The sequence below is a fragment of the Lacerta agilis genome, chromosome 3, assembly GCF_009819535.1.
Source record: "Lacerta agilis isolate rLacAgi1 chromosome 3, rLacAgi1.pri, whole genome shotgun sequence".
Classification (NCBI taxonomy): Eukaryota; Metazoa; Chordata; class Lepidosauria; order Squamata; family Lacertidae; genus Lacerta; species Lacerta agilis.
In genome coordinates, this window is record NC_046314.1 from 101,860,809 (window position 1) to 101,882,579 (window position 21,771).

Here is a 21,771-nt window from a genome sequence, read left to right on the forward strand (position 1 = left end):
TACTGTGACGCCAACGCAGCTAACTATGCTTAGCCCTCCCAAGCAGAAAGGGGTTTTCTTCTACGGTTCTGATTCACATGCAGTTGGTCGTTTTGCACTTTGTAGGCCGGGCTCCTCCTAGGAATACCACGGTGGACCTCAACAGTGGGAACATAGATGTGCCTCCGAACATGGCTTGCTGGGCCAACTTCCACAATGGCGTTGCTGCCGGACTGAAGATCGCGCCTGCTTCTCAAATTGATTCTGCATGGATCGTCTACAACAAACCCAAAAATGCCGAACTAGCCAATGAATATGCAGGTTTCCTCATGGCCCTGGGCTTGAACGGCCACCTCACAAAGCTCGCCACACTCAACATCCACGACTACTTGACAAAGGTGAGACGCTTGACCCAAGTGCAAAGGGAGGAGGATGTCAGGATTTTTGTATTTCTGACTATAGTCAGGTGGTTATGCCAAACCATGGTTTCTGCTAATCGTAGTTTAGTACCCAGACACACAGGCAAACCACAGTTCAAGCCTGCTTGTCATGCCTTTGTTTTCCGCTTGCCCGGCAGTTCTGCCTCCAGAGGCAGACCAGCAACTGTGTATCGTCATTACTGCATTGCAGCAAACCATGGTTTTATCAACGACGACTTCGCACTGGTGAAAAGCATTTCTCCTTGTGCAAGGCAAGGCACTAGATCTTTGCCAATTCCTCCCTAACCGCTGCAGTTCCCCACACCCCTTAAAAAAATTTAGTCATGAGGGGCAAGGAAGGGTCCCCTCCAAACAGTATGTGCTTGTTGTTTGTGTGTGGTGTATGTTAAAATAAAAGAATCCTGAAACATGGCCTCAAGCTTTTCGGTTTGGGGTGCAGCTCATGAGTGAGCGTTTGTGCATTTGTCCCATTCAAAAAAGGCACCTGATGGATGCGTTTGTTTCTCCTGGCAGGGCCACGAAATGACGAGTATTGGGCTGCTGCTTGGGGTCTCAGCCGCCAAGCTGGGAACCATGGACATGTCCATCACTCGCCTGCTCAGCATCCACATCCCTGCTCTTCTGCCGCCGACTTCCACCGAACTGGATGTGCCTCACAATGTACAAGTGGCAGCCGTGATAGGGATCGGCTTGGTGTACCAAGGCACGGCTCACAGGCACACGGCCGAGGTTCTGCTGTCGGAAATAGGTGAAGCTCCAGGGGGAGGAAATCTCTTGGGGCGGCATCCGGGTCATGAATGCTTTGCGCAGGTAGCCAACGCAGGTGCCCTCCAGATGTTACTGGACCTGACCACTGGCTATGCTGGCTGGAGCTAAGTTGTAGTCCACAACATCTGGAGCGAGCGCTGTGTTGGCTTCCCCTCGCGAATGATTTCATGGAGACCTCCTTGCAGTTGTGCGAATGGATAGATTATATTTTTGCTGCCGTGGGCTAAAATCTTTATGGAGGTTGTCCAAATTGGCCCCTCATTTGTCTCTGATAATATGATATTGAGCAAAATATGGTGATCTAAGCTTTTCAGCATATTTTGCTCAATATCATATTATCAGAGACAAATGAGGGGCCAATTTGGACAACCTCCTTAAAGATTTTAATCTTTAAAATCTTTTTTAAGTGATCTAAGCTTTTCAGAAGGGACGCAGGTGGCGCTGTGGGTTAAACCACTGAGCCTAGGGCTTGCTGATCAGAAGGTTGGCGGTTCGAATCCCCGCAACGGGGTGAGCTCCAGTTGCTCAGTCCCAGCTCCTGCCCACCTAGCAGTTCGAAAGCACGTCAAAGTGCAAGTAGATAAATAGGTACCGCTCCGGCGGGAAAGTAAATGGCGTTTCCGTGCGCTGCTCTGATTCACCAGAAGCGGCTTAGTCATGCTGGCCACATGGCCTGCAAGCTGTATGCTGGCTCCCTCGGCCAGTAATGCAAGATGAGCGCCGCAACCCCAGAGTCAGACACGACTGGACCTAAAGGTCAGGGGTCCCTTTACCTTTTTTTAAGCTTTTCAGTACTAAAATTCAGGTTAATATTTAACTGAGTAAAAATCAACTATTTTCTTTCTATTGTTGTTGTTGTTGTTTTAAATTTAAGGGCGCCCCCCAGGCCCTGAAATGGAGTATTGCACCGACAGAGAGTCCTATTCGCTAGCTGCTGGCTTAGCTTTGGGCATGGTTTGCCTCGGGGTAAGTGTAGCTCTCTCTTTTGGGGAATCAATCAATTGATTGATTTTATTTCAGCTTTAAGCTCATAGAAAAAACAAAGGCAAATACAAGGGAAATACACACGCACTGTTTGATTTAAAATTGGTAACAATAAAATACTTATTAAGCATGTAAAATTAGATAAATATTATAAGGAGAGTTCAGCTCCTAAACAGCAGTCCATTATGTCTCTTGTATGTCAAAACGGAAGTTAAAATTTTTGCCATTTGTAAAGTTACAAACTGATCTGTATCTTGCAATAAAAAAGTAAGTTGGAAATCTGCCGGGTGCGCAGGCAATTTGTGAATTAATGGTAACAATAAATTCTTCCAGACAGCACAGTATAAAGGGCAAATAAACACTCTATGATGAAATGTTTCAATCGTTCTATTATCACAAGAACATAAAACCGAAACTTGACCTTTAGAGAATATGAAAAAGGGAATTTGAAGGGAAAACATTAAAACGCGCTTTGATAAAAGCAAAATGATGGCTGGCAATAGTCTCTTTTGGGGAACGTGTGTGAGAGTGAGATAGAGAGAGAGATGCTGGACTGCTTGCTAGATTTTCATCCGAATGCAGCACCTGTTTGTTTGCTGAGCGTGCTTCAGGCACCTTGGGCCGCAAACACGTTTGTAGAACAGGATAGGGCTGATTTAACCCTTTGCTCTCCATTCCTCCTGCAGCACGGCAGCAACCTGATAGGCATGTCGGACCTCAACGTGCCTGAGCAGCTTTACCAGTATATGGTTGGCGGCCACCGGCGGTTTCAAGCTGGAATGCACCGTGAAAAGCACAAGTCTCCAAGCTACCAGATTAAGGTGCGCACTTTAGCTTTCTTAAACCATGCCTTATTCCGAGTCGGACTGTTGGTCCATCTAGCTCCCTGTTTTCTTCACTGGCTGGCAGCATCTTCCCAAGGTTTCAGGTAGGGGGTCTTTCTCAGCCCTACCTGAAGATGCCAGGGGCTGATGCTCTGAAACTTTGAGTACTGCAAGGATCACACTTTGTGCACTGCAACTTCTCCCCGTCAAGGAATAGGTTGGTTCGTTTCTTTGCACCTTTTTTCAAGGGACCTCAGAGCACCATGAGTGGAGTTCCAAGACAGTCTCCCATCTCAGTCACTGGTTAGGCTCAGCCCTGCTTTTCTTGGGGGGCAGGAGTCCCATCAGACCACCTTCAGAGGTTTCCCTTGGCCCACCTCCCTCACAAAGCAACGTTGTTGTGAAATCGCTTTGAGATATTTTACGGAAAGCCATTTGTAAGTGGAACGAAAGTTAAGTAAATATAAAAGCGGCGTGCGCGACATCATTCTCTAGCATTCAGGCTGATTTATCTCCCTGCTTTTATTCTTTACAGGAAGGAGACACCATAAATGTGGACGTGACTTGCCCAGGGGCGACTCTGGCGCTAGCGATGATCTACCTAAAGACTAACAACAGGTATTGGGTTTGGAATCGTGCTTTATGTGTACTTACATCTATGAGTTAAGATAGATAGATATTCTTTATTCGGCTATAAGCCCACAAGCTAAAACAAATCAATAAATAAAATGGCATTTTACATTCTAAAATATCAACTAAAATATTTCAACGCATAATCTCCTTCGCATTACAGCACTTACAATCTCTAGATGTACCGTATTAAGGAGCTTTATGTGTAAGAGACGTAGCCTTTTAGAATCACAGGACTTCATGCTTAAAGGTACTTGCAACGCATCACAATGCAGGCAGTCCCCAGTATGTGATGGAGGAACACGCCACTCAATAAATGCAAGGAAGCTTTGCAGTTCGGTCTGAGCGTTTGGCATTGTGCCTCTGCAACTTAAATTAGAGAGGAAGTTAGAAAAGCAGCAAGCAAACTCAGCCATTCAAGATGTGCTCTGCTGAAGCATGTCTTCAGGCTTCCCTAAGCAAGCCATTGTAATTCAGAACTCTGTTCATTTTATTTCTTTTACTTGCCTTTTGCTAGGTCCATTGCCGACTGGCTTCGGGCTCCGGATACCATGTATTTGTTGGACTTCGTGAAACCAGAATTTCTATTATTACAGGTATGTTCATATTTTGGGGTTGTTGGTGTTTGTTTGTTTGTTTTTGTTTTTTGTTTTTTGCTCTTCTGCAATGCCCTTTGCTCAAAACGGAATTTCCTTATTTATTGAAGTTTTTTTTAAAAGAAGGTTTATATTCCACTGAATCAACAAAAAGCTTCTAAGCTGTTTACCTTTTATTGGGTTTACTTTATGCAAATCTGTTAAAATAAATTGTATGAATTACTTTTGCATGTTTCAGTCTGGACACATGTTGGTTGCCGTTCCTGCCATTCATCTTTTTAAGAAAACACACACACACACACACACACACACACACACACACGACAGTGCTCTCTCTTAACCACCAAATCTCCATGCTGTCCCAGTTTTAGAGTCACTTTGCATATGAGAAAGTTTGTACATGCAAGGCCAAATGTGGCCAGCAGAAGTGCAATATTCAGCAAAGCCAAAACACCTGTGTGCTCATCACTTGGCAATGTAAGCTTGGGTTGCGCTTGAAAATGTCCGCTAAATTGCTTGTAAATATATATATATATATTCTTGGGTGATTTTCAGCAGCGAAAAAGGCAGCCCAGAAGTGCAACCCAGAAAGTTAAACAGGATGCTCTTGTTAAATTATTAGGTGGCATATCTGGTTCTTTGCCTGCCCGTTATATCCTCACAACAACCCTGTGAGGTAGGTTAGGCTGAGAGACCGTGGCTGGCCCAAGGTCACCCAGTGAGCTTCATGGCCGTGTGGGGATTTGAACCCCGATCTAACACTCCAGCCGCAGACTATGAAAGCCAGTGTCTGGTCGTGTAACGGTGCACAAATCATTCAAACCGAGTTTGCAAAATAGAATGCTTGCGTAGATTATTACACCGTGCTGAGAAAGAGGGTTTGTGTTTTCTCCGACAAGTCTTAAGAATTGCAGGGTGCTTTTGGGTTCTAAGCTTGAAACAGAAGTTCCTATTACTTCCTGATCAACTCAAATTGATTGCTTAGGAATTCTTACACGATTTCTGAACTCATCACAACTCGCTTTCCTTTACTCTGTTCTGATCCTCTTCTTTGTTTGTTTGTTTGCAGACGCTTGCTCGTTGCTTGATTTTGTGGGATGACATTCTGCCCAGTTCTAAGTGGATTGACAGCAATGTGCCACAAGTAAGTAGCCCTCCTCCAACTAAACTGTTACACGAAGCCAGCAGTTCAGGGAATTTCTACCTTCGGGGAACCCTGTACATATCCACAGGTCTGGATGAGGGTGCCTCATGACACTTGTTGCAGAGGACCAGGAGTATTCTAGTGCACACAGTGACCGGGTTTGCAACATAATGCCTCTGACTTAATAAACCAGGATATGCACAAGTTGTTTGCAGGTATCTGCAGTTCCTTTGCAAGCACTTTGCTCTGCCCAGTGAACAAGTGTTGTTGTTGTTTAGTCGTGTCCGACTCTTCGTGACCCCATGAACCAGAGCATGACAGGCACTTCTGTCTTCCACTGCCTCCCGTAGTTTGGTCAGACTCATGTTGGTTGCTTTGAGAACACTGTCCAACCATCTTGTCCTCTGTCGTCCCCTTCTCCTTGTGCCCTCCATCTTTCCACTGCCTCCCGTAGTTTGGTCAGACTCATGTTGGTTGCTTTGAGAACACTGTCCAACCATCTCGTCCTCTGTTGTCCCCTTCTCCTTGTGCCCTCAATCTTTCCCAGCACCAGGGTCTTTTCCAGGGAGTCTTCTCTTCTCATGAGGTGGCCAAAGTATCGGAGCCTCAGCTTCAGGATCTGTCCTTCCAGTGAGCACTCAGGGCTGATTTCCTTCAGAATGGATAGGTTTGATCTTCTTGCAGTCCATGGGAGCAAGTGAACAAGTAGCTTGGCTTTAACAGAGGATTCGACAGATTCATGGAGGATAAGACTATCAATGGCTACTAGCTGCAAATGGCTATGCCCTGTTTCCACAGTCAGAGGCAGAAATGCTTCTGAATATCCGATGCTGGAAACCGCAGGAGGGGAGGGTGCTCTTGTGGGTTTCCCATAGGCATCGGCCACTGCAAAAATAGGGTGCCAGACTAGATGGCCTGGTCCTGTAGGCTCTTCATATGTTCTTCATAGGATTCAGCTGATAATTTCACCTTTTCTGCTCCTTGCTAAAGAGTAATAAACTAAAGAAAATGCATGGGATGCTTCCAGCAGGCAGACCTGCAAAACTGCCCAAGTTTTCTGGTTTCCTCCATTTTTTTCCTTACATGAATAAAGGCTTTTACACTTTGTGGCTAGAGACATGCATGTAGCTGACATGTTATTTCGCGTAGACAAGACAAACTGCACAAATTCTAGGCATGCTGACTTGAGAACAAGCTCCATTCATGGAAGTTAATTCCAGCTAACCATGTGTAGAAGTGAGCTGTAACTTGCATTAGTCTCCATAAAAGACATGCGATACTTACAGATTGTATCTGTAATGGAATAACAGGTTACCAGAGTAAAGTGTATCCACGAAGCTACAGAAGCCTTTGCACAAACAGCAATGACTCTCTGCATCTGCTGGCTTGTTTTTCACAGATTGTGAGGGAGAACAGCGTATCCCTTCATGCGACTGAAATGCCTTCTTCCGAAGACCTGAATTTGGAGACTCTGGCGTAAGTAATCAAATGGGACCAATTCCTACTTCCTGTACTCCTTGGGCAGGTATAGCAAAGGACGAACTCGGGGCCCCTAGACAGTGGGTGTGGGAGGTTCTGCAGCATGGCTGCTGCTTGTGATCTGTGTGTGTGTGGGGGGGTATTATTGGGATATTGTTTTTATTTTTATTTTATATATTGTGGTCTTTTTTGTGAACTGCCCTGAGACCTCCGGGTATAGGGCGGTATATAAATTCAATAAATAAAATAAAAATATATGGAGTCAGGCCCCTTGATCCACGTGAGCCAGAGAGGCAGCGGGTCTTGTACAGCTGGCATGCGGGGAAGCTTCTTCCCCGCGTGTCTGCCGAGCTACTCAGCCAAGTCCTGCTCCCCTCTGGAGAAAGTCTCCTCGTGAGTCGGAGGTGCAGCAGGGCTTTGCTGAGACTCCCGGCTAACTGCTGACGTGTGGGAAAGCGCAACAGCCCTGCTGCTTTCCCATGCATGCGTGAATTGAACACTCATGAATGCCTGTACTGCAAATGTATTGCGATCAGGCACCCTTACAGATGATCGTGTGCAGGCATCTCTTTCCGCTTGTTGAGCTTTTGGAAGTTGATAGGAACACACTGAATAAGTGCTTTTCCCAGTCTTCCTTTTTCCTTCCATCCATCTAGTCCCAAAGCCCCAGGGTTCGGTTGCATTTTTGCACTGTATTAGCAATATGAGAACAACCTCTTGAAAATACAGGTGAAACTCGAAAAATTAGAATATTGTGGAAAGGTTCATTTCTCTCAGTAATTCAACTTAGAAGGTAAAACTAATATATGAGATAGAATCATGACATGCAAAGCGAGATATGCAAAGCCTTTATTTGTTATAATTGTGATGATTACGGCTGATGAGAACCCCAAATTAACAATTTCAACTTTGGGGTTTTCATCAGCTGTACGCCATAATCATCACAATTATAACAAAGAAAGGCTTGACATATCTCGCTTTGCATGTCATGAGTCTATCTCATATATTAAACTCCAGTAGCTAGTAAAAACAATTGCTTACATAAATGGACTTTTCCACGATATTCTAATTTTTTGAGTTTCACCTGTATATAAACCTATAAACAAGGTTGTATCAAGATTGCTTTCCCAAACCATCTTTAATTCCGTGTCCCAAGTCCTTTTTTAATGTTACCGTTGCACTGCGGGTGCCACTTTTCTGCAGGGTCATCCCACAGCACCGCTGTAACGTTTAAAGGTCCACAGCCACATGGGCAGGTCCAGTTGCTTGGATCAATGGAAGCCCCGGTTTATCGTTCTAAAGTCCCATGTGCTTGACCACTTCCATGTTGTTTTGGACCCTTGAACATTACAGCTGAGTCACCGGATAAATTCATGGAAAAGAGTGTGTAGCAACAGCATCCAAATGCTATTTGCGAGCATTCCTTTCATCCCTCCCATGTTCTTCTCTGGGGCTTTCTTGTTGCAGAAGTTAGCTCAAGCAATTGCATGATGTTTTTTTTAACCAGAGAGGAAGTGGAAGCCAGTGTAATTTGATATAATCTTTTAACTGTATATGAAGACACACCTCATGGCAAACATTTCTTTTTAGGCAGGCTCATGTCTACATCATCGCTGGGGCCTGTTTGTCTTTGGGTTTTCGATTTGCCGGTTCAGAAAACCTAGCTGCTTTTAATTGCTTGGTAAGTGCATCAGTAGCTGGTCAGAGTTTATTATCATACAGGTGAAACTCGAAAAATTAGAATATCGTGGAAAGGTTCGTTTCTTTCAGTAATTCAACTTAAAAGGTGAAACTAATATATGAGATAGACTCATGACATGCAAAGTGAGATATGTCAAGCCTTCATTTGTTATAATTGTGATGATTATGGCGTACAGCTGATGAGAACCCCAAATTAACAATTTCAACTTTGGGGTTTTCATCAGCTGTGCACCATAATCATCACAATTATAACAAGCAAAGGCTTGACATTTCTCGCTTTGCATGTCATGAGTCTTATCTCATATATTAAACTCCAGTAGCTAATGAAAACAATTGCTTACATAAATGGACTTTTCCATGATATTCTAATTTCACTTGTAGACTTGCAGGGATGGGTCGTGGGTTCAAGCCCCATGTTGGGCAAAAGATTCATGCATTGCAGGGGGGGTTGGACTGGATGACCATTGTGGTCCATTCCCACTCTATAGTGTAATCTCAAAGAAATATGCAAATCCAGGTCACTTAATTTATGACTCCCCAAACCCCCACTTTCCATCTGTTTTGTGTCTATGTCAATTTCAAGGTGTTGTGACTGCAGGGTCCCTGTGAAAACTTGAGGTGTTTTGTTATGTCCATCGTCTCTTGGAGTACCATCAAAAGGTTGATCCCCAAAGTATCCAAGAAACAACTGGACTCCCACCACCTACACTTGAGAGATTATCAGGGAAATAACATTCCGGTTGTAGGTGTGGGCAGGTTCAGAGTGACCTTCAGAGACTTTTCGGGGCTGCTGAAGCTAGTTGTGGTCGATGGGAGTTTATGGAAGTTGATACATGCTAAACCAGGAGTAGGAAACCTGCGACTCTCCAGATGTTTTTGGACAATGACTCCCAGCATCAATAAGCTCCCCGCTAAACGGAGCTAGAGGCAATTGATTGAGTCCAACAGCTTCTAGGGAGGGGACACAGGTTCCGCACCCCTATTCTAAAAGAAGAAAAGGGTTGGGGAATGATGTTTCTTCCAGCTCTTCCATTGCTTGAGCCATGCGGGTGGTTTTGCCATAATGATGAGTGACATTTCAGCATCTCATGCTTGGGACAACTAGCTCATGCCTGCTTTCTGCTGGCAGCGCACGGATCCACAAAGGGCCAGCAGCAGTAGCAGCAGATAACTTAAAAGTAACCTGCAGTCTTGTTACTGCAATAATATAAAGTTCAGAATTGCAGTCACAGAACATTATAGGGTGCCTGTTGGAAGAAACACGGTTTTAACTTGTTTTCCGGGAGGTTGCAAAGGGGGGCTGCAGTGTGAGTGTGTGTGTGGTTTGATGAAACTGGGGCAAAAACTGAGGAAGCCTCTGGGTTATAGGTTTAGAAGTGTTTGCTTCAGGGCCAGGGGGCTTTCAGGTCTCTTCTGATCTCTTACGAAAAAATAATGAAGGATGCATATTTATGGGCGAGATTTATGGGCAGGGTGGAAGAGTGAGTGGTTTGCATGTCTTGAGACTCCAGGTTCACTCCCTGCCCCTTGGTTGTTTCTTGCGCTTTCCTGACATGTGCCAATTTTGAATTCCTCCATTTAGTACACATTTGCAAAAGATTTCATGAAGTGTTTGTCCTCGGCTACGGCTTCTATAGTAAGTTTCTCCAGATTCGCTATTGTTAATACTAAAATCCAATAATTTATAATGTTGTTTTGGTTGAATTTTTTTTGGGGGGGGGAGGGATCATTGGACCATTACCTTGACCCCACACGTCCTCAAGTACTGCAGTAACCTACCCTTCTGCTAGCTAAACAGACAGTTTGAGAAGAAAACAGTTTGGTATCTGAAGAAGTGTGCATGCACACGAAAGCTCATACCAATGACAAGCTTAGTTGGTCTCTAAGGTGCTACTGGAAGGAATTTTTTTTAGTTTGAGAAGGGAAATGGATGTGGTCTTTCAGATATTTGGGGCCTGCGTCGTTTACGGCTTTAAGCACACCTGAGGACCTTGAATGGGGCCTGCAAATGACCTGGAAACCAGTGCAGCTATTCTAAACAAGGGTTATTTGAGTTCTAAATGGGAACTGCTTTTTGGACGAACTGAAGTTTTTCCAAGTGGGGAAGGGACTGGGGCTGCCAAGTGAGCTCACCGTCCTCTCGCGCAAAAAACAACTCCTGGTTCCCCCTGAAAGTTTATTCAATTCGGCAACCCGATTTAGATACACGTTTTGCTGCTCTTCGGCGATTTGGGAACCCCGTTGCTGACCTGCTGTAAACCACTCAAGAGTTCTGACTTACCTTTTGCCTGCTCCCAATTTAGATGAAGGAGCAGCCTCTCCCCCTGTGGGGAATGGTTACAACAGACACCTTAATGGTTGTCCTTATTTCAAAACCCAGACACACACACTTAGCTAGGAGTAAGTCCCTTTGAACTCAGGGAGTAGCTATGCATAGGATTGTGGGAGGGATGTTATTGGTTTGCTTTGGCTTTTATTGTGTATTTTACATTCTCATTCTGCATTTTTATGCTGTGGAGTTGACCTGTGGTCTTCAGGTGAAGGGTGGTATTATTATTATTATTATTATTATAGTAGTAGTAGTAGTAATAGTAGTAGTAGTAATAGTAGTAGTAGTAATAATAATAATAATAATAATTTCTGAATAAGACCTTCCTTGTTCCCGAGCCTGGGATTGTGTTGCTTGCCTGCTTAGGAGATACAAGTGGAACTGACCACTTGCCTCCTCTGTGTACATATTTAAGGCAGGCCACTACAACCTGGAGACTTGCCTGAGTGTGGTGCTGATGTCCCTTGCGATGGTGATGGCGGGATCGGGAAACCTGAAGGTCCTCCAGCTCTGCCGCTTCATGCACAAGAAGACTGGTGGGGAGATGAACTACGGGTTCCACATGGCGCATCATATGGCTCTCGGGCTCCTCTTTTTGGGAGGGGGAAGGTAATGACGTCATTTCAAAGGGAAGCCTTTCCTCCTCAAAGTGAATATGCATATACAGTGGTGCCCCGCAAGACGAAATTAATTCGTTCTGCGAGTGCTGTCGTATAGCGAAAATTTCGTCTTGCGAAGCACCAAGGGGGGAAGAGCAGTTTGACCGGGGGGGGGGGGGAATCGGAATTTTTTTCATCTTGCAAGGCAAGCCCATTGACATTTTCGTCTTGCGAGACATCCTTCCACTAGCGAATGCCTTTAGTCTAGCGAGTTTTTCGTCTAGCGAGGCATTTGTCTAGCGGGGGACCACTGTAAACGTCCACAATTCCCCCTTCCAAAGTAGATATTGTTGTGTTGTTATTAATATTTATTATGAAAATTTTTATACCACTAAATTGCAATATTGAGGTAACCTTTGGCCTTTTTTATTTAAAAAAAGAAGAAGAAGAAGCAATTTCCAGTCTTAAAGGACTCAGAAGTGCAGGGAGGAGTTAAAAACACAGGAAGGTGTCTGGTAAAAAATTGAGGTGCTGAGCAGTAGCGCTGTGCATCTGGTCTGGACAAATCCTGGACCCCGGACTCATTTGGCGGATCTGGAATTTGTCCTGTTCATGCTGAGGCAATCCCAGGTCGGGTCCACCTGGAGCGATTTGTGTCTTATCAAAAGTGATGGTGGGGAGGGGTTGTAAGCCAGCAAAGAAGAGGGTGGGGGAAGGAGATGATGCAGGTAAGACTCACTGGTGGCATGTCTTCTCCTTCTCTCTCCCCCCCCCCCGACTGCGTGCTTAATTTTGTTTTAGAAGCTTAATTAAGCGTTAGGAGTCTGCAACACCTCTGTTTAGATTTGGGGGCTGAATTGGTCTGGGGCCCGATTTGGATCATTGCAACTAAATTAGGGCTGCCTTGCACAGCCCTACAGAGCAGACATTTGTTGTTAGAAATGAATATCTCTGATAACTTGCGCTTGATTTCTGCTTTGCAGGGATAAGCACCAATTCCATTTTCTTTTATTGCATCTATATTCTTTCTTTGCACAGGTACTCGCTTAGCACTTCAAATTCTTCCATCGCTGCCCTGCTTTGTGCTGTGTATCCTCACTTCCCAGTTCACAGTACAGATAACAGGTAAGGCTTAACCAGCAGATTTGGTTACACCAAAGATCTTAGGAAAGCTCGGTTTGACCCAGCAACAGACAATGCGTTCTGCACCTTGGGAGGCTTTACTTCAGTTTCCCGGTGCCTGTTGAATGCAGTTAGATTCAGGGCGGAGCCTTAAAATAACCTTCCTGCAGTAATTGCACTCTTTGTATGCCCAGGTATCACCTCCAGGCCTTGCGGCATCTGTATGTTCTGGCAGCAGAGCCCAGGCTCCTTGTCCCTGTGGACGTGGATACAGATACGCCTTGCTACTCACTGCTGGAGGTTACCTACAAGGTAGACTTGATTCTGTGGGGTGAAGGGGACTTACCCGAAAGGGTGGGGGCAGAATATACACAGTCCCTCTGAGCCAGCGTGGTTGTCATGTGCTTTCTTCAGTGATATAGGTTGACTAAAGTGTGCGGTTTATTTTGTATTTCTGCCCCCCCCCCCAACCACCAAAGGGAACTCAGTGGTACGAGGAAACAACTGAGGAACTGATGGCACCCACTCTTCTTCCCGAACTCCACTTACTGAAGCAGGTATATGATGGAGAAACTGCCTTTTACCGTAGCTGCATAGAGAGCATTCTTACATATTGTATTTGTGCTTGGTTTTCCATGTGTAAAGTAACGGAGAAGAAGGTGCTCCAGAAATTCATAAACAAAGCCCAATATATTTTCGGTCATTCCCTCCCATCTTTGGAGGAACTATATAGTTCCCATTGCCTTAAAAAAGTTAAAAATATTTTACAAGATCCATCTCATCCTGGATATAGTCTTTTTGCACCACTGCCTTCAGGCAAGAGATATAGAACAATCAAATCAAGAACAAATAGATTAAAAAACAGTTTCTATCCAAAAGCCATAACCATCTTAAATGCTGTAACTAGATAATATGACCTTGGAGAGTTTTGATGGGTATGTATGTATATGTATCTGCAGCTGAAACTGTTCCCCCCCCAACTTGTTTGTATGGGTTGGCATCCAATTTCATTGTACTTGTACAATGACAATATCTTATCTATCCTATCTTTATGGCAGCCTTTTTTGACTGGGTCCTCTCCTGCTGTTTTGGTCTACAACCCCCACCAGCCTCAACAAGCACAGCTGGGGGTGGGGGTAGAAGCACTCAGGGTGTAATTCCAAGATGCAACGGATGGAAATATTATAGTCCCTCGGCATGCCACCTTATGACATGGGTTTGATATTTTTTATAGAAAGTAGGGTGCGATACCATGAGAATTAGTGGAGACAGGGCTTGGGGTTAGGTTGCTCGGTTTAAGAACTCCGCTTTTAAACTTGGTTTGCAAAAAAAACACTATTTTGCACCTGCAGTCCCGCTCTGGATTTCCGTTTAAGGAATGGAAAGATCATTGGTGGAATGTCATCTCAGCTGCATCTTTTGTGACTTAGGGAATATAGCTCCTGGAGGTCTAATAAACCATGCATGTTGTGGGTCATGGAAGGGAGGACATTAAAAGTCCCTGGATGTGAGTGACACCTGTGCCCATGGTGTTTTGATCCCATCCAATATGTATAATTCCCTGTGTAACTGATTTTTATTTTTATTTTATGTTTCCAGATCAGAGTGAAAGGCCCTCGATACTGGGAACTGCTGATTGATTTAAGCAGAGGCATACACCATTTAAAGTAAGTAGTCCTGATGAAGCTTTTGCAATGACAGTGTAGCAGCCCACAATTACGGTTGCACTGCAGACACACCAGAGTCCAAATTTAAGCTGCTGCTGCAATTGTTGGAAAACCTATTTGCTTGTAGGAATTCTCCAGTGGCTGGTGTTAAGCAGATATGCAGCTTTTAACTGGTGTGTGTGTGTGTGTCAACCTTGATCCAGCAATTTTCTCCTATGTGTGGAACACCTGTGGATTTTTCCCATCTTCTGCAAAGCAGAGAAGACGTTTCCTCCCTTTTGCACGTGAAACTCACATGAGATCCAGCTCTGTGCCTGTTATAAAATGGATCCAGTGCAGACTGCCGGAACGAAGGTGTTACACGGTGTGAAAATTGACAGAACAGTCAACAGGAATATCGCACACTTTCATCAGGTTTGCTAATATACCAGCAGGGTGAAAACAGGCAATAAAATCAAATGACTAGTACTCTTGGAAGCATCTAGGGCAGATAGCCAACCAATCCCTCAAAACGGTGTTCCTACTTAAAAAAAAAAAAAGCAAGAAATCTGCTCAAAAAAAGAAATCTATCTGAGACCTTCAAGGAAATCTGGTTTCCCCTTTTTGAAATATTTTTTGGGTCACTGACTAACCTTCATAGCTCTTTCCCATTTTGTGACATTTACTCCCCGCCATTTTTTCTTGGCTTTCTCTTTCATCATCTGCATGGCAGTAGGCCTGCAGATATCCTTATCCAACAACTCGTAATGCATAGCATATGGGGTTCATGATGCAGCCACCTTGCTGAAGCTAAGCAGGTGTGCGTCTGGCCAGTTACCTGGATGGGAGCCCACCTGGGAACGTAATGAGTTCCATGTTGGATATAAATGTATTTGTTGTTGTTGTTGTTCAGTCGTGTCCGACTCTTCGTGACCCCATGGACCATGCACGCCAGGCATGCCTATCCTTCACTGCCTCTCGCAGTTTGGCCAAACTCATGTTAGTAGCTTTGAGAACACTGTCCAACCATCTCATCCTCTGTCATCCCCTTCTCCTTGTGCCCTCCATCTTTCCCAACATCAGGGTCTTTTCCAGGGAGTCTTCTCTTCTCATGAGGTGGCCAAAGTACTGGAGCCTCAACTTCAGGATCTGTCCTTCTAGTGAGCACTCAGGGCCGATTTCCTTAAGAATGGATAGGTTTGATCTTCTTGCAGTCCATGGGACTCTCAAGAGTCTCCTCCAGCACCATAATTCAAAAGCAAACTCCGCAGAATAAAACAACACTGCTTCACCTCAGCATTTGTGGTAGGGAACTGAGTGTGGAGTTTGTAATGCTTTCAGGTGTTGCATGGTGCAGTGATGCTTCGGTATCTGTCCTCAAGGTATGTGAATTAGCATGTATAACTTCTTAATCCAAAACAAAAAAAAACCCCAAACCTTCCTTTCTTCTTGCAGATCAATTCTTTCAAAAGATGGAGTCCTGTATGTAAAACTGAGGGCTGGGCAGCTTTCATACAAAGAGGACCCAATGGGTTGGCGAAGCCTCTTGGCGCAGACTGTCACTCACCGGAATGCGGATGCCCGTGCGTTCAAGGTAGTCCTTACGGCCAATGTTGAGTGAAAAAAGCGGCAACGAATATAAACTATATAACATGGGTAGGCAAACTAAGGCCCGGGGGCCGGATCCAGCCCAATCGCCTTCTCAATCCGGCCCGCAGATGGTCCAGGAATCAGTGTGTCTTTACATGGGTAGAATGTGTCCTTTTATTTAAAATGCATCTCTGGGTTATTTGTGGGGCTTGGGAATTTGTTCACACACCCCCCCCCAATATAGTCTGGCCTCCCACAAGGTCTCGGGGACAGTGGACCGGCCCCCTGCTGGAAAAGTTTGCTATAACAAGCGAAAAGCGAAAAAACCTGAATTTTCCGTTGGGTTGTGAGGGAAAGGCCATCTTTGGAAAATTAACACAAGCTGTGAGAGGCAGCTGCCATTCTAGTGCAAATTCCACCGGGAAGACTCCAAATCCCCAGGTTTTGGCCTCTGTGGCACCTCACGTCGGTGCAAAATCTCATTCTCTCCCAAAGGGCTGAAATGATACAACTTTGTTGGCTCAGCTGTGCTGGTAAGGTAGCAAGATTTTCAGCTGCATGAATCTATTTTCCGGTCAGAGCTTTTTTGCTAAGGGGTAGTGTTATCTCCATTATGGGTTTTTTTTTTTTCCAAGACGGCTGGACCATTCGTCTGGGAGGTGGCAGGCTGAGGTGGGGAAGGGTTGTATGAATTGCACTTTCCCCATGAACCGCAAAGAAGGAAACAATCCTTAATTTTAAATGTCACCTTCCTTTTTTTCAGCCAGAAGCTATTTCTGCTTTTACATCTGACCCTGCACTGCTTTCATTCGCCGACTATTTCTGCAAACCGGCTGCAAACACGGGGCAAGTAAGTTGTCAGGTGCAGAACCTAGCTTTAAAAAAATTAAAAGGCAGGCTTCGGCAGAGATGACGACGAAAGAGCTTTTAAAACCACTTGATGCTCTAGATAGCAAAATGTGCCAAGAGCTGGATTCAAAAAAAACACATGATGTGCGAACAGGTCCCATGAAAGATTGCGCTAGCCAACTGGATAGATAACAAAACAGGCATCTATTTTATATGTATATAGTTAAACTCCACTCACTCTCAGAGACAGCATGCCTGTATAAATGCCCAATCGCTGGAAATTACGGAAAGGCTTTGGGAAGACTAGAGTATCCTGGTTTTGCACAGGAGGAATTTAAAAATAAAAGAACGTATGGGTGGGGCGATTCGCATTCCAGTTGACAAAATCAGCCTCTCCAAAGTTAAATTAAGGTACCAGCAGAGTAGGTAGTATCCCGGTGTGGGTAGCTTGGGGCCCTCCAGATGCCAGGGAACCAGGGGCCTTCTTGGTGGTGGTGCCTGCCCTGTGGAACGCCCTCCCATCAGGTGTGGAAGAGATAAACAATTATCTGACGTTTAGAAGACCTCTGAAGGCAGCCCTGTTTAGGGAAGTTTTTAATGACTGGTGATTTAATGTAGTTTTAATCTTTGTTGGAAGCCGCCAAGAGTGGTTGGGGAAATAAATAAATAATTTATTATTATTATTATTATTATTATTATTATTATTGGATTCCAGTTATATTCCAGTAACATCTGGCTCCCCACCCATTGCAACATGTATGGTGTATTTTTTTCCTGAATTACCTCTTCATTATTTTTTTTTAGAAACAGGAAGTGTTCGACCTTTTCTCTTCTATCCTGTACGAGTGTGTTACTCAGGAGAATCCCGAAATGTTGCCTGCTTACATCGCAATTGACCAGGTAAAAGCATGCTGCGCGATCCTTTTCATTTCAGCAAAGAGTGCCTTTCCTCGTGGGTGCTTATTTTCCTGCTGGTTTTTGCCCGTTGAGAAAGCAAAGACAAGAAGCCTATATTGCATTTGTAATCGCAATATATCTTTTATCCTATGGAAATGTGTCTGCATGAATGAGTAGACGTAGCGGAATCACGCCACCTTGGGACACTGATCATGCAAGCTCCCCCTAAGCTTTCTTTCCGATTAGCCCTGTTTAGGGAAGTTTTTAACGCGTGACATTTTAATGTATTTTTAATCTTTGTTGGAAGCCACCCAGATTGGCTGGGGAATCCCAGCCAGATGGGTGGGGTACAAATAAATTATTATTATTATTATTATTATTATTATTATTATTATTATTATTATTATTTATTATCTAAACGACTCATTTTATAAACTAGTTATCTGTAGCTCCAACAGTATTGAGTTACTTCAAGCTCTTTTTTCCTTTTCCGCTAGGCTGTGAGAAGACTGGAAAAAAGAGAAATGTCAGAGACATTTGACTTGTGGCAGATAAAGTTGGTTCTAGAATTTTTCAATTCCAGAAGTCACCAGGAGAGAATGAGGAAGAATCCACACCGGGGCCTTTTTATGAACTCGGAGTTTTTACCTGTGATTAAGTGTTCCATCGATAATACCTTGGATCAGTGGCTGCAAGGTAAAAATAGCAGGGGATTTACCGCTAAATGAAGCCAGCTCTGTGCAGCTGGCAGGTACGACTCTCCTCCGAATGGCAAGACCATGAATTTCTGCCCCCAAACGACCCGATGTTCATTCGTAATCTCTAGTGAGGTTTCTTTTGTGTGCGTGCGCAAGCCAGAAAGTCTTAAAACGATTCGGTTCTTACCGTGATTTGAAGCTGTTCCAAAAATTAAATAAAAAAACATCTGGCTCTGTATGGGCTGAATCCAGTTAAGTCATTGTGCAAGCCAAACAGCTTCCACGTGTTCAGTGGAACTTCCCCTCCCTCTCTTCCCCTTGTGTGTGGAGGAGGGCTGGGGGAGTCCCGGAGCAGATTGGGGGGGGGGTGTGGCAGCGTGGGGGTGCATGTGGGGGCGGGAGGGGATGGAGAAGTTCTGTGTCATGGGTGGAAACTGTTCCGGTCACGCAGTGACTTCGTTGGAGACAACATTAAACGTCTTGAGAATTTTGTTTTACTCATTTCTGTGCCGCCCTTCAGTTTAAATTACTCCCAAGGCAGCTTGCACAATAAAATCAATAGGCAATGTAAAAAAAAAAAAAGCAAACCGGTTTTCTTAACACTGATTTGTTTTTTTATACTGCTGCTAATAGTGTTTAAAAAAAACAGAGCTTCAACATTAGGAAATTTAAAACAAAAACAGAAGCATTTTTTTTGCAGGTAACCAAAGGGTTTCATGGTAGCACTGACCAATGCTTCTTTAGGGGAGAGGGTTCGTTTAGTACTATGTGCTCCAGTTCATGCTCCTGTCTCAAATTCATGCTGTGTATTGTAGATTTCAATATGCAGAAGCCTTTGGGAAAGAAGGGGGGAATGGTGGGCACTCCCCATCTATGTGCCATTAAGGGGGTGGATCTGGACTATATATCTGCACATCTTGCAATAAATAATAAATAATAATAATAATAATAATAATACCCTGCCTATCTGGCTGGGTTTCCCCAGCCACTCTGGGCGGCTTCCGGCAGAATATTAAAATACAATGATTCATCCAGTATTAAAAGCTTCCCTAAAAGTCTTCTAAAAGTCTGATAGTTGTTTATTTCTTTGACACCTGATGGGAGGGCGTTCCACAGGGCGGGCACCACTAGTGACTGAGAAGGCCCTCTGCTTGGTTCCCTGTGACTTCGCTTAAAGGGACTTCCTAGGGAAGTCCACCCGCCTTCCTGGAGAATGCTACAGAGCTGAGATTATTTTTAATACCCTTTGTCCTGGGGAAACACCTCTGGCTTCCCTCTATTCACCATAGCCCTGTTTCAAGCATTCAGATAATACACGTGGAAATAGCCCTGTGCCCCTGTCTCTATCTCGGTTGGCTCCGCCTTTTCCCGCATTGAGCAGGAAGTTCTGAAGGCGGGGTTCTGTTCCCATAGAGAAATCAGAAAGTCCTGATCATTGGGGAGGGGGGAGGCTAAGCACATTCACAAACTGTTACCCTCCGCCCCCCACACACAAATGAAGAAGTCCTGTGCAGCAATAGCAAACTCACTTGCAAAGTGCTGGCCTTTATGTAGCCAGAACATCATCATCGACACACAAGAGTGAGAGGTATTAGGAGGCTTGGGGAGCCCAGTCTTTGTGCAGAATTACAAAAACAGAACCCAACAACTTTAGGAAGAAAAATCAACTCGCCCCAAACAGCCCAGTGAGGATTGAGCATGCTCAGTTACCACCAAGTGCTGATTGTTGAGAGCGGTGCGGAATGGAAAACCAGAAGGAGGACAAATGGATTGGAGTATCTCGGGAGGTCATGGCTGGCTCGTTATCATCGATTTTTTTTTGTGTACAGTGGTACCTTGGTTTACGAACTTAATCCGCTCTGGAAGTCCGTTCTTAAACCAAAGTGTTCTTAAACCAATGCGTGCTTTCCCATAGCAGCGGGGGACTCAATTTACACTAAGCAGGAAGCGGAACATGTTCTGCTTCCAAGGCAAAGTTCACAAACCAAAACACCTACTTCCAGGTTTGCAGCGTTCTTACTCCCAAGTTGTTCATAAACTAAGCTGTTCTTAAACCAGGTGTACCACTGTATAGCCAAGGGTCTTTACAATGAACAAACACACAAGACGTAACCAGCTATTGCATTCACATAATTATGTGGAGCTGTAGCAAGCTCCCTTTTGGATTTTATGAATATACAAAGACATATTTGGACTTTATGAATGAACTGATCTGTTGGGACTTCTGTTTACTTGGTTGAACTTTATATGTTGATCATGTACAAGAGAAATATTTGATATTGTGAAAAATATAGAAGAGCATCATTTATGTGAATGCACAGCCGGTTACGTCTTGTGTGTCTGTTGAATGTATTTCATGTAACCCCAGGTTTGATGTTGTTTTGCAAGTTGCCTTTACAATGAACGGCAGAGGGCAAGAGCAAGGCTTTCCTATGAAACCACACAACATAACCTATAGAATTTTACAGTGTAAAAAATAAATACAGCAAAAAAGTTTTAAGATTAGAAATCATTAACATAGCTCCTTAGCTGCCAGAGCAAATTTGTCTACCAGGTGTGTAATTTGTAGATCTTTATCAGCTAAGAAGTGGGCTGTCATTTCCTGGGGGAAATCAGCCTGAGAACCACTTAAGAATAGACAATATTTTTCTCTCTCTGGGCATTGTATATAAGGGGCAAAACTGCAGGTAGCGAGTGCATGATATATTTGAACTGGTTGCATCCATAGATGCCTTTGCTTGTCAGAACCTTGAACCAGGAACATTCCACATTTTGCTGCACTTCCATCTGCTCAATCTGAGCTTTACCTCTCTTCTATGTTGCAGCGGGAGGCGACGTCTGCTTGCACTCCTATTTAAGTGGACAGCCAACTGACAAATCTCAGCTGAGTATATTGGCCTGCTTCCTCATATATCATTCTGTTCCAACACCAGCGCAGCTGTTAGCTGGAGGCTTGGAAGGTAAGATTAAAACCCAGCTCTTAATCACGATTATTGGGGGGGAGGGGGACACACTGAGAAAACCATGGATTACCAACACTGTACAAAAATGCAAAAGTTGGTCCACCTCAACCTAAGCCTAATCTTATAACTGTAGAGTTGGGAGGGAACCCAAGGGTCATCTAGTCCAACCCCCTGCAATGCAGGAATCAAAGCCACCCAGAGATGTTGGAAACTGAATATGGGTCCTTTTCCATGCAAGCCTTGTGCTCTGCTCCTGAGCTTCAACTATTGCAATATGTTCATTTGGCCAACACGCTGTTGCTCTCTTTAGCGGTACTTTACCAGTTGTAAGGAACAAGAAGGCAGGAGCTGAATAAATAATGATGATAATACTATAACAAAATGAGTTTGTGGCAGTGCAAATAAATAATAATAATAATAACAACAAAACAACAACAACAACAACAACAACAATAAATATTTATACTCCACCCAACTTGCTAGATTTGCCCACCAGCAGAATATAAAAACATAATAAAATGTAGAAAATTCTT

The 21,771-nt window shown here is 44.2% G+C and overlaps 1 protein-coding gene across 1 annotated transcript in view; it reads left to right on the forward strand.

Moving 5' to 3' along the window:
* ANAPC1 (anaphase promoting complex subunit 1) overlaps positions 1-21,771 on the forward strand; it is a 57,736-nt gene that overhangs the window by 35,268 nt on the left and 697 nt on the right. Inside the window, exons 28-47 of the mRNA XM_033144980.1 lie at positions 106-377; positions 933-1,167; positions 2,062-2,153; positions 2,858-2,992; positions 3,531-3,613; positions 4,143-4,221; positions 5,291-5,365; positions 6,765-6,841; positions 8,435-8,525; positions 10,128-10,181; positions 11,290-11,483; positions 12,512-12,598; positions 12,790-12,907; positions 13,075-13,152; positions 14,195-14,262; positions 15,697-15,835; positions 16,595-16,681; positions 17,485-17,580; positions 18,075-18,273; positions 21,101-21,235. Of these exons, the coding sequence (XP_033000871.1) occupies positions 106-377; positions 933-1,167; positions 2,062-2,153; positions 2,858-2,992; positions 3,531-3,613; positions 4,143-4,221; positions 5,291-5,365; positions 6,765-6,841; positions 8,435-8,525; positions 10,128-10,181; positions 11,290-11,483; positions 12,512-12,598; positions 12,790-12,907; positions 13,075-13,152; positions 14,195-14,262; positions 15,697-15,835; positions 16,595-16,681; positions 17,485-17,580; positions 18,075-18,273; positions 21,101-21,235 (2,394 nt within the window). The remainder of the gene's footprint in view (positions 1-105; positions 378-932; positions 1,168-2,061; positions 2,154-2,857; positions 2,993-3,530; positions 3,614-4,142; positions 4,222-5,290; positions 5,366-6,764; positions 6,842-8,434; positions 8,526-10,127; positions 10,182-11,289; positions 11,484-12,511; positions 12,599-12,789; positions 12,908-13,074; positions 13,153-14,194; positions 14,263-15,696; positions 15,836-16,594; positions 16,682-17,484; positions 17,581-18,074; positions 18,274-21,100; positions 21,236-21,771) is intronic.